Genomic DNA, 12442 nt, shown 5'->3' on the forward strand with positions numbered 1-12442 from the left:
TAAAGCATAATGCAAGTGCAAGTGCAAAAATAAAGATATCTTTGAGAGATATTGGCATTTTATTTTTTAAGGTATGAAAGTCAGAGTATTGTGAGAAGTTATTCACATGCATACACTGGAATACTGGGGTTGAGTCCAGCTTGTCTTTAGTCTCGCTGCCTGTCAACAAGTAGCACTTGAAGCCAGTCACTTCCACTGAAGCTTGTTTTTGTAGTTTTAATATAAAGTAGATGCAGTAAAAGACTGATTGATTGATATTTTGTTTATTTATGGAATTAATTGCAGCCAAATTTGGTTAATTTGACTGATTAATTTAAAATGAAAGGTAAACTACCTTGTAGCTTTTTTTTGGCGATTATATATACATATATATACACACTGTGATGATATCAGGTTGCATCACGAAATAGTTTGAAACTTTTGGAAATATTTGATGTCTTTCTGAAAGCTAAAGATTTATATATGTTGAAAATATGAAGCTACAGCCAGTGGCAAGTTAGCTTAGCTTAGCAAAAAACATACCCCATATCTCTGTCTAAAAGTGACAAAGTCCACTTGTTAGCAACTGTAAAGTTTAGAAAATAACTTGACAGGTTGCGGTTTTGTAGGGATTTTCTCACTTGTTGCTAACTAAGCTAAGCTAACTTAAGCTGAGTTCATAGTCAGTCTTCTTATTTAAGTCTGAGCAAGAAAGCAACCATATTTTCAAAGTGTTTCTTAAATTTAGATTATTAAAATGGTATACAAGGGTACTGCTGCGTCACTTGATCCTTTAATCTTTTTCTTTTTACATGATTTTTTTTAAAAGGTGTAAACCACTTGTTTGCTGTTCTTTTAAAGTTAAAGTGGAGACCTTGGTGGCAGTTGGGGTTTGCATGTTTTCTATTTATTTGTTCATTTTAATGACTGTAGCATGCTTTGAAATTATAAATACTGAACATGCATCCATTCTAGTCAAAGATCTGCATAAGCATCTTTACAAATTAACATGCTGATTTTGAATGGACTAAAGCTGCATTGACTCACTGTTTTTTCTGTCTCTGCTGTAACACTTTGTATTCCTCCGCACCTGTCCTTTTTTTTTTTTTTTAATTTTCATCACTAAGCACCTTCTGAATCTTTTTTTGGTGACTTCTCTGAGGCCCCCTTCCCCCATTTTCCCTTTAATCTCTCTTTTTAACACTGTAACTGATTATGTGAACTAGTGTCAATAAACAAAAAAATGATGACGTTTGTCAGAAGAAAAGGGACTTGGGAATTTCTTTAGAACAAACAGGTGCTGAACTGCCGTGCCCCTCACACACCCACCTATATACCCTCCGCCTGCTCGTCACATGGATCCCACCAGTGTTTTGTGTTGTGGTAGTTAGTCTGTAGCGTAGCCTGTTTGTCTTTTTCAGTGTTGTACTTGATTCCACTCCGTTTATTGTTTTGTAGCTTCAGTTTGTTTTTTTGTGGTAGTTTCTTAGTGGTCTTCTGTATGGTTGTCAGTGTTGTTATAGCATCCCCCCCACACACAGACTTGCACTCATTGGTTGCCATGGTTTTATCCATGATTCAGTTTGGTGTATAGAAGTGGACTCTGTGGAAACTTTGCACCTGGGCAAGTATACAGTCACGACTTAGTACCATGTAGTTACCATGTAGTTAACATCTGTAGTGTTTCTCACATTAGTGAGAAGTAGACTTATCTTTTTACCCTTTCCATCATTTTCATAAAGGGCTGCCAGAAGCAGATTTAAACTACTCAGAGCATATGCCTGTTATACGACAGCTCCATTTAAGGCATCATCAAAACTTTTTAGTAAAAAGTTAAAGTGGCTAACTTTTACTGCTTCCAGCATCTCAAAGTTTAGGTGATCTTTTTTTAAATCATAAATGGTTGTAAATTTAATGGCACTGATCAGTCTTGTACTGTCCTTCTGGTGTTTATGTAGGCAAATTGAAGCAAAAGATAGCTTGCTGATGAACTATGAAATATGCAGAAATGTTCAAAGCCCTCCACTATGCACACCATCATTCTTCCCCTTAATTTGCCTATGTAATGCCTTGATATAACCTTTATTAATGGTTGGCTCCTTACTAACAGTCTGTTTTTCTTCTCTCCATCCCTTCTAGCTATGCTTTAATCATATTCACATTCATATAAGTGAATGCAAATAGAATAGAGTCAGTGGACAGTAGCATTTGGTCAAGTGGCATTTGGTCCTAAAGTATGATCTAAATGAGAGGTGCTCATTTAGACCATACTTTAGAACTGATTGTGTAGAATTATCCAGTGTTGAAATTCATTGCCAATCATCTTGTTTTATGTTTAATTGAGTTATTTGGAGACAATATTATTGAACAATTCTTCTTCTTCTTGTTAAATATGTTTTTAGGTGCACAGTGCAGTGAGCCTGGAAACCTTTTGCTTCACTGCTGTGTCTGGCAGAATAAATAATTCTGTCATGATTAAAAGTTCTATTAAATGATAAGAAATACAAATACAAGTTGGCAGTGCATTTCATTGTAGAAGCTGAATTTCTCTTTGTATCAAATTTAACACTGTCCCTTATCTTCTCTTGTCATCTTCTCTTACTCTTTGTTCTATTCCTAACCTCCGCTTCTCCCCCCTTTCTATATTCTTCTTTTCTTCTCGCCCCTCAGGAAGTCCGGGTTCAGAGAAGTCTTCGTTGGGAGGTCCTCATGTAGCAGTTAATGGGAACGGCTCTGTGAATGGGCAGAGAATGGGAAGGACTGCGGTCCTGGGTGCTGAACAGAGTGCTGAAATCCAGCCGTTATCCCCACTTACCAGCCCGCTGCTTACCGAAGCGGGATATGTTCGCAACGATGAGGAAGACGAGGCGAGGAGGAAGGTGGGTATACAGAGAGTAAGAAGGTGGATGGGGAAATTTCTTGTAGTCACTGAATTGGCCCCCAGAAGGACTTCAAAGGAATTTAGTCTGGACTAAGAAGTTGTGAACACCCAAGTCTTTCAGTACTTGGAAAAAACAATGCTGTGACTCAGACAAATGTGCAAAGCCTTTAGCCACTCCTCTTTTCTTTATATTTTGATTCAAGCAGCCAGAGATTCTTGTAATTTTTGTAAGTGTGCTTGAGCAATAGTTTTCCAGGCTTTCTTAAGTCCTTTCAAAAGTCTTGGTGACTTTTTCACTCATTTCAATCCAGTTCTTTCGCCTGACCATTTTCATAGGAATGATTTGTTTGTTAACACTGACCTATGAATCACTGAAGCATTAATATGGTCAAATCAAGTTATGACCCTACGTTGTGTTTACACAAAACAGACAGGAAAAAAAACACGAAGTAACAAAGAACTTGTTTTGTTGGTACAGCCTGTCACATATACACATGGAGATATGAAGAAACTGGACAAGTAGTGGACAAAATAAGAAGTGGCATACCTGAAAAAAACAAAACAAGACCTTGTTGCAGATGAACTATATCTGAAAGTCTTGTCTTTAAGAAGCAGGAAAACTAAAGCAAAGACCTGACTCAGGACCTGAGAGATGCATCTGGACCCAAAGGTCGATTCATCGACTGTTCACTGAAACCTCATCAGAAATGGTCTCAGTGAAAGACTGGCTGTCAAGAAGCCAATCTTAAGGAAAGAAAGGGGTGGGGGTAGGAGTGCTGAGGTATTCCACATTACAGAAGAACTGGAATGAAAAACAGTGACATCAGGTCTGAAGGAGTGACAAATCCAAATGTGAAAGTTTTCATTCAAATCATTGTCGGTATGTATGGAGGAGGTCATTAGTGTGCTGTGAGTGTCCACAGCAGGGGTCTCAAACTTAAATGAGCTGTGGGCCACTGCTGGCACTGGAGGGCCGCTTCAGTGTTCAAGTAATACAAATATTGTATAACAATACAAAACTGCAAATTTGTTTTCTCACTCTTAACTAACAGAAGTCTTTCATTGAACTACCAAATAAACAAATTGGTTCTCTCTTTCTGACCAGACATGTGGCAGCACTTCCGCTATAATTTTGTTTATATTAAAAAAAAATGCAGACGTAAGTGTGCACATTAGTTTTTGACTGCTAGTGAAAAATGTTTCACTAGCAGCATTTTTTTTGGCTTTTTAAAGAACTTATTTTAACATTGGACTCAACAACAAACAAATCCTCCCTAACAAAAAAGTAACTTCAAGGGCCAAATAAATGAATCAATGCAGCTATTTCCAATTTTTCTAGCAAAATGCAAAGAAATACGGTTGGCTGAAGACTTTTGCACGTTACTGTAATTTGGTGAGACAAAGAAATTATTAATTGGGGGAATTCATCCAAATTAATAACAAGAACTGAACTGCTGGTCTTTCGCAACATAAAATGTGCAGACTTCTTTCTGTAGAAGATGAGATAAAAATATATATAAACAGATTGATTTGCTTCTTTTTGTTTCTGTCTAGAAGTTTCCCACAGACAAGGCTTACTTTATAGCCAAGGAACTATTGACCACAGAGCGGACCTACCTCAATGACCTGCAGGTTATCACAGAGGTAAAGATAGTGGTGCCTCTTTGTCTCCATGTATTGTCCAGTCTCTTGTGTCCAATCTGTTATCTCTTCCCTTCACACTGTGAGGCCAATACCATCTGGATTAGACTGAAAGTGGCAGGACCAAGAGCCAGTGGGGTCCAAAAGCATACCGTGAGCCAAGGCTGGTTTCTTTAGAATAATACCGGAATAATGAGTCAAAACTGTTGGTTTAGAAGTCTAATTTTGGGACAGTGTACCAAAATTAATCTTTTTAAAAGCTCATGTGCTGGAACAGTGAGTCAGGGTTGGTTTGCACCGCACAACGTGCTGAATTCGAGATGCAAGCGTTGGTGTTTTTTACAGCTATATATTAGAAAAAGAGGCCCCAAAGGGAAAGTAAAGGCTCAAGTCTGAACCAAACTCACAAATCTCACAGTGTTTGTTCTCAGTAATGCAACATTAATATTACATTAGTTCCAGCACACAGTTCCAGTCTTACTTCTCTTTTTTTATTCACATCCCAGAAAAAGGCTTTTATGTGCCTTTAGTTTGGCCCCCGACTGAAGGCTGAAGTTTATGAGCACTTTTCTCATGCAGGACAGAGATGAAAATGCATTCAGTGCAGTGCATATGCTACAACTCTCTTCCTTGTAAGTGAGCAGACTTGTATCTTTTTGCTGTTACATAGCTTGGACAGACTAATTAGCTTCAGGCTCTTTTAGTTTACAAGTAAAACCGCTGAAGTCAAGACAGAAAAAAACCCCACTCTGCATTTATAAAAACAGCGTCTGGGATGAAAGTGCAGCTTAATGTGGGTCAGACTCAGTCTTTGCTTTTATATGACTCACTTTTACTGTCTGTCGCAACTGCTTTCGAGAAAAGAAAAAAAAAGGAAATGTGATAGGCGGGGTTATGATGAGTAAAGACCACCAATGCAGAAACACAGGTTCAGCACCTGCTTGCTAAAGACCTGTCTCCTTAATACTGAGACACTGACGGTGACCTCTGACCTCGCTGTGGATTGGAAAACGCCTCTGTTCCTACTTTTTCCTTTCTCAGCTGTTTTTCTTCACAGTAGTAGTTTCCAGCCTCTTTGATGTGGAAAGAAGGCATGCGCGGGTGCTTTTTTAAAACCTCTTAAACATTTTCCTTTGCTGGTACAGCTCATGCCTGGGATCCCACACCCACCCATCTTTTTCTCTTCTTTTTTCTTTTTTAAATCTCGTGTCACTCGTGTTCTTTCCGGGCGAGTCTGTCTGTGAAACTGCTGGACTGCCGCCTGTCTGCTCGAGCTCTCAGATCCTGTGTGATTTACTACAGCGGGGAATATAACACCTCTGTGTCAGGGGTCGTGGTGCGCTCACACGGGGCCCTGAGCACATTTATGTGTGTCTGATGGATTTCTGTTATCATGTCCAATCCCTCATCCTGGATCCTACCAGTAATGTGTGGGACCTCATACTGGATGTGTCCCTTCCAATCTCTGCCAGTAATCTGGGGGAGTTGTGGATGAGTAGGAGTTACATTCTCATTATTTTTATTCCTTCTGAATATTTTGTTCACTTACTTGTGAGGAGCAGAAAAGGCACTCATTATGTGCCGAAGTATCCGATATGGAAATACAATTTAAAAAATATATGTATATAGTAAAAGATAAAATGTGATCTGCATTTTCTTCTTTTTCCACATGTCCACATTGTTTGTCAATTTTCTAGTCCTTCCACAGCGCTGTGGGGAAAGACGAGGCTTTCCCAGACTCTGTTAAGAGCCTGATCTCTGCCAACTATGATCCGGTGTACAAGTTTCATCAGGGATTCCTCAAAGAGACAGAGCAGCGGCTGGCGCAGTGGTCAGTGTCCATCTGTTTCCATTCAGAAAAGTTTTTTTTTGTTTTTCAGAAATTTACAGATGAGGTTTAAAATTATTTATTTTTACTGTATGTTTATTATGTTTAAAAAAGGGCTTGAATTAAAGTTGTATTTGTTTTTTTTCATTTTCAGCTCTATAATTTTATTCAGCCTACTCTGGAAAAGTAGCTTTGCATGATCCACGGTTCAAAATAATCTGTATTTATCTTAACCTGGGGCTGGCTCTGACTGAAAGAAGGTGTTTTAACTCCTCTCCCCCTACTTTCATATGATTGGCTGCCCCTCTTAGACTGAACAGAGGAGGTGGGTGGGGCTTCTGTGCTCACAGACAGCGCATCCACACTGGAACTGATTCGCAGTGATGTGGTGACCACAGAAAGTGAATGAGTTTCTATTATTTCAGATGACTACATGTTTAATAACCGCTGGTGACGGGAAGCAGGCGAGACCTGAAACTAACTTTGTCAACTTCTACATGACTGACTGAAGCCACTACCAATCAGAGTGAAGAAGACTATTAAAAATGACATATGAATCTTATCGTAAAGGCAATCAGAGCCTGCAATGTCATCAAGCAACTGGCCTTCAGCTTCAAAATGATGCAAAACAAGCGAACCATCTCCGGTGCGAACACAGCTTCAGTCTTGGCTCTGTATGATATCATCTACATCCAAGAGTGGAAAAGGCTGTCTCAAACAGAGCATTGGGCTCATAGGGTTTAGTAATCCTTATTTAAACAACAGTATGTATACAACATTATATAAGGTAAAGAATAATAGGCCCCATTTTTAACAGAGGAAAAAGAATAAAAATAGAAAAATGTTACAAACTAAAAATGGTCACAAATTAATTCCTTCCTATTTTTATGTTTAACCCTTGTGTGGTGTTCGTATTTTTGTTACTCAGCCAGTGTTCATGGGTCTGGTGGACCCGCTAGAGTTTTGGCTTTCCAAATTAACACTATCAAACAATTTTATGTTAAATTACTCAACAGATGTTTACTTCATCCCAATTACAAGACATATGAACAGCAAACATGGTTAATTTTTTCCCTTTACCTTTGTTAGATCACATTTATGAATTAATGTGCTTCTCGTTTTTCTTTTATATAAAATGTTATAAATAAATCAGTTATAATCAAGTGGAGTGAGTGGAAAGACACAACACATTTACACGTGAAAAAATAATTAATTGTTTAATTTTTCTTTTGAAAAAAACTGAACACGGGTCTCACAGACCCGAACACCATACAACGGTTAATTCAAATGTGTAGAACATTTTCCACAGTGCAATTAAGCAGGATTAGTTCATGTAATCAAAACAAGTCCAAAAAAATGGGAAGCATTTTAACACCAGATTAATCTTGGTGCTGATGTAGGATCAGGAAAAATGAATCCCTTCTGCTGTAGTTCGTCTCTGTGTGCTGCTTTGTTTCCAAGCAGTTCTAGTCATGTTTCATAGTCATATTCAGCCTAGATTTTCTTTTAGTAACCCAAGGAATTATTTGAACTGATTACATTTTCATTTTCCTTAATCTGAGATGGCTAAATGGCTTTGTTGGAAATTTTTTCCTTCACTTGACATAATGTGGTATGAAAAAGTCTGTGTTCGTGCAAATACCTGAAATTCCTCACTTTCCCTGCTGTCAGAATCTGTTTTGTGTTATCTCTGTAATGACAGGCAGGAGCACACATACACACTCACACACACTTACACACACTGGTGAGATGAATGAGTCTGTGGAAGTTGAATGAAGACTTTTCCACACTTGTGTAAGATGTTTTGAGCTGACACCTACTGGTGAATCTGTGCTCCTGCACATTAACGCACGTCTTAATCTCTCTTCAGGGAGGGCCGATCTAACGCCCACATTAAAGGAGACTATCAGCGAATTGGTGACGTTTTACTCAAGAACATTCAGGGTCTCAGGGTAAATCTCCATACTTGACTCTGGATCATTAATTTTATAAAATAAGGTGCATTTTAATTTTTAACTTTTAATTTCTGTCTCTTATCTTGGTTTCATCTCTTTCCGCATCTGCAGCAGTTGACGATTCATCTCCAGAAACATTCAGAGTGCCTGGTAGAACTGGAGCGGGCCTGTCGGTGGGTGGCAAAACAGTGAGCATGCAGACAAGTTGTTCAAATCAAAACAGGATGTCCTAAAGAGAAACTTCATCCCTGTGACTATCAGGTCCAGTCGGAAGGTGGAGACTTTATGTCGAGACTTCGAGCAGCAACGGGTTTGCTACCTGCCCCTCAACATCTTCCTCCTCAGGCCTCTTCACCGCCTGCTGCACTACAAACTTATCCTGGAGAGGCTCTGCAAGCACTACCCGCCCACACATGATGACTTCAGGGACTGTAGAGGTACACAGTCCCCCACACCTACCCTTTCCGCTCATGTGTGTATTTTCTTTCTATATATGAAAATAAATCTGTCTCCTCCAGCTGCCCTGGCGGACATCTCGGAGATGGTGTTGCAGCTTCAGGGAATCATGATGAAGATGGAGAACTTCCAGAAGCTTATAGAACTGAAGAAGGATCTGACCGGCGTCGAAGACCTCATCAGCCCTGGAAGGGTGCGGCTCTTTAATAATTCAGCTAGTCTAGATTCATCCTGGACATTTGTAGAGTTTTCACTTCCTTGCTCTGCCGTCCTGTTGTCACATTGTTGGTGTGATTCTGTTTCACTTACAGGAGTTCATCAGGCTCGGTTGCCTCAGCAAACTCTCTGGAAAGGGCCTTCAGCAGAGGATGTTCTTCCTGGTGAGACTTTATGCTGGTTTCTACTAAAAAAACAAAGCATCTATAATACCTCTAAACAAAGCTCTTCACTCTTTTTTTTCTTTCCAGTTTAGTGATTGTTTGGTGTACACCAGTCGAGGCATGACTCCATCCAACCAGTTTAAGGTTCACGGCCAGCTGCCTCTCTATGGCATGACGGTACATAATCAAAACACACACACACACAAAACACACTTATCTTATCAAAGCAGTTTCTTTTCCTTACGAAAGGTTTTTCAGATTTTTAAATTGTTTTGTTTTCCATCTGGCTCGTTCTATGGAAATGTTACATTTTAGGGTTACAAGTTGTTTATCCCACTGACACGTCTTCCGAGGAGGAAGCAGAGTCTGGGGATGAGGGGACTGACCCGCCAATTTCCGGGGGCGAGGTCACTGAGGCAGTTAAACAACTCCTTGTTGGCAGAGCCCCTGGTGTTGATGAGGTCCGCCCCGAGTTCCTGAAGGCTCTGGACGTTGTAGGGCTGTTGCGTGGAAATCAGGGGCAGTACCCCTGGACTGGCAGACCAGGGTGGTGGTCCCCAACTTTAAGAAGGGGGACCGGAGGGTGTGTTCCAACTACAGGGGGATCACACTCCTCAGCCTCCCTGGGAAAGTCTATGCCAGGGTGCTGGAAAGGAGAGTTCGTCCGCTAGTCGAACCTCGGATACACGAGGAACAATGCGGTTTTCGTCCTGGTCGCGGAACACTGGACCAGCTCTTTATCCTCTCCAGGATGCTTGAGGGTGCATGGGAGTTTGCCCAACCAGTCTACATGTGTTTTGTGGACTTGGAGAAGGCATTCGACCGTGTCCCTCGGGGTGTCCTGTGGGAGGTGTTGCGGGAGTGTGGGGTGTCTGGCCCATTGCTACGGGCCATTCGATCCCTATACAACCGTTGCAAGAGCTTGGTTCGCATTGCCGGCAATAAGTCGGACTCGTTCCCGGTGGGTGATGGGCTCCGCCAGGGCTGCCCTTTGTCTCCGGTTCTGTTCATAATTTTTATGGGCAGGATTTCTAGGCGCAGCCAAGTGGCGGAGGGCTTTCGCTTTGGTGGCCTCAGAATCTCATCTCTGATTTTTGCGGATGATGTGGTTCTGTTGGCTTCATCGGGTGAGGGCCTCCAGCTCGCACTGGAACGGTTCGCAGCTGAGTGTGAAGCAGCGGGAATGAGGATCAGCACCTCCAAATCTGAGGCCATGGTTCTCAGGTGGAAAAGGGTGGAGTGCCCACTCCGGGTCGGGGATGAGTTCCTGCCCCAAGTGGAGGAGTTCAAGTATCTCGGGGTCTTGTTCGCGAGTGATGGGAGAAGGGAGCCGGAGATCGACAGACGGATTGGGGCTGCGGCAGCAGTGATGCGGATGCGGCACCGGTCCGTCGTGGTGAAGAGAGAGCTGAGTGTAAAAGCGAAGCTCTCAATTTACCGGTCGATCTACGTCCCTACCCTCACCTATGGCCACGAGCTGTGGGTAGTGACCGAAAGAACGAGATCGCGGATACAAGCGGCAGAAATGAGCTTCCTCGGAAGGGTGGCTGGCCTCTCCCTTAGAGATAGGGTGAGAAGTTCGGCCATCCGGGAGGGGCTCAGAGTAGAGCAGCTGCTGCTCCACATCGAAAGGAGCCAGCTGAGGTGGTTCGGGCATCTGACAAGGATGCCCCCTGGGCGCCTCCTGGGTGAGGTGTTCCAGGCATGTCCCACCGGGAGGAGGCCCCGGGGTGGATCCAGGACACGCTGGAGAGATTATATCTCTCGGCTGGCCTTGGAACGCCTTGGTATTCCCCCGGAGAAGCTGGAGGAGGTGGCTGGGGAGAGGGAGGTCTGGGCCTCTTTGCTTAGGCTGCTGCCCCGCGACCCGGCCTCAGATAAAGCGGATGAGGATGGATAGATGGAAGTTGTTTATATCTTTAAAAAATATGTTATTTCAAAAGCACCTTCTTGAGCCTTCTGTTTAGGAATTAAATATTGTCAGTGAATTATATAATTTTATAAATGAGTAACTATAGACGTGCTCCCTACAGTCAAGTATAATTAGTATAGTGTGTGTTGTTTATGAGGTCAAAAAGATAAATGAACATCATATTATAAATACAATCTGTTCTTTCTATATAAACATATTTTTGTGTTTTTTAATTTATTTATTTTTACTCTGTCACATTAAATGTGCTTAAACATAATTTTGCATCCGCTAAATTTTTCTACAGAGAATAAATAATAATAATAATAATTATTATAATTATTATTATTATTATTGTTGTTATTGTTATTACTGACTGAGGAACTAATATTTCATAGAAACCTTTGAAATGGCCAAAGTACTAAAGCAGTAGTTAGGTAAACAGAAATTATGTTATTATGACATTAAATGATGACATTATGTTATTCCCGCAGATCAGAGAAAGCGAGGAGGAGTGGGGAGTCCCTCATTCGTTCACCTTGTTCGGGCAGCGGCAGTCTGTGGTGGTGGCAGCCAGGTATTCATTAACACACATGCAAAGATGCTTGTAGATATCTGAAAATGAAAGCAAAGAAATCGCAGACAGGAATAAAAGGGGAATAAAAATACAAACCGTGCATTGTGAATGGAAGAGGAAAAACAGCTGGTCTGTATTAAATTAATAGAGGGCAGCCTCGTTAAAGTTTGCTTATCCTCAAATTAAACTGGACTGCGTGACCTAGTTTCCAGTCACTTACTCAGTCACTGATTAAAAAGTTTTATCTGGCTGTAAAGTGGCAGTTTCATGTGAAGCAGACTTAATAATATGCATTTCCCTTCATGAAGGCTTCTCATTTTCTGCCTTTTTTCCAAACCGATATGCTCAGCTGTTGAAGTTAGAGATGCCCTATCACTTGTTTATTTTAACATGTCTACTTCCTGCTGTGTCCAGCTGTACATCAGAGATGGAGCGCTGGGTGGAGGACATCAGGATGGCCATCGACCTGGCAGAGCAGAGTAGCAGCTTAAACAATGACCTGCTCTCTACCAGCCTCTCTGACAACAGTAAGTCATCTACTGTTGGTTTAACGCTAAACGTTAAATTGATTCTTCTCCCTGCCCAAACACCACATCATCATCACATCTGTCAGGACTGTGGGAACCAGAAAATCAATAAGATCAATCATTAACCACATGTCTACACTTCTTTATGAGGCTTTTTTCTATAGGCCTTTTTAAAATAGATCAACCCTTACCTGTTAGACACTACTGCACAGTCCTCCTCCGCAGCTTTCAGCACCCCATGAATATACTCAGGTCCAGGTGGTCGCTTCATCGTATTTTTAATGTTACCTGATATATGTAGGTGCAGAC

The 12442-nt window shown here is 41.3% G+C and overlaps 1 protein-coding gene across 3 annotated transcripts in view; it reads left to right on the forward strand.

Moving 5' to 3' along the window:
* Positions 1–12442, forward strand: part of LOC113016867 (FERM, ARHGEF and pleckstrin domain-containing protein 1-like) — a 71495-nt gene that overhangs the window by 54574 nt on the left and 4479 nt on the right. For 2 of the 3 annotated variants that reach the window (XM_026160024.1, XM_026160026.1), the window contains exons 14-24: positions 2650–2858; positions 4415–4504; positions 6199–6332; positions 8200–8281; positions 8396–8457; positions 8546–8721; positions 8803–8933; positions 9052–9120; positions 9208–9297; positions 11524–11606; positions 12021–12133. In XM_026160024.1, coding sequence (XP_026015809.1) covers positions 2650–2858; positions 4415–4504; positions 6199–6332; positions 8200–8281; positions 8396–8457; positions 8546–8721; positions 8803–8933; positions 9052–9120; positions 9208–9297; positions 11524–11606; positions 12021–12133 — 1239 coding nt within the window. The remainder of the gene's footprint in view (positions 1–2649; positions 2859–4414; positions 4505–6198; positions 6333–8199; positions 8282–8395; positions 8458–8545; positions 8722–8802; positions 8934–9051; positions 9121–9207; positions 9298–11523; positions 11607–12020; positions 12134–12442) is intronic. The other variant, XM_026160027.1, reaches the window with a different exon arrangement.

The sequence above is a fragment of the Astatotilapia calliptera genome, chromosome 23 (genome assembly GCF_900246225.1).
Source record: "Astatotilapia calliptera chromosome 23, fAstCal1.2, whole genome shotgun sequence".
NCBI classification, from domain to species: Eukaryota; Metazoa; Chordata; class Actinopteri; order Cichliformes; family Cichlidae; genus Astatotilapia; species Astatotilapia calliptera.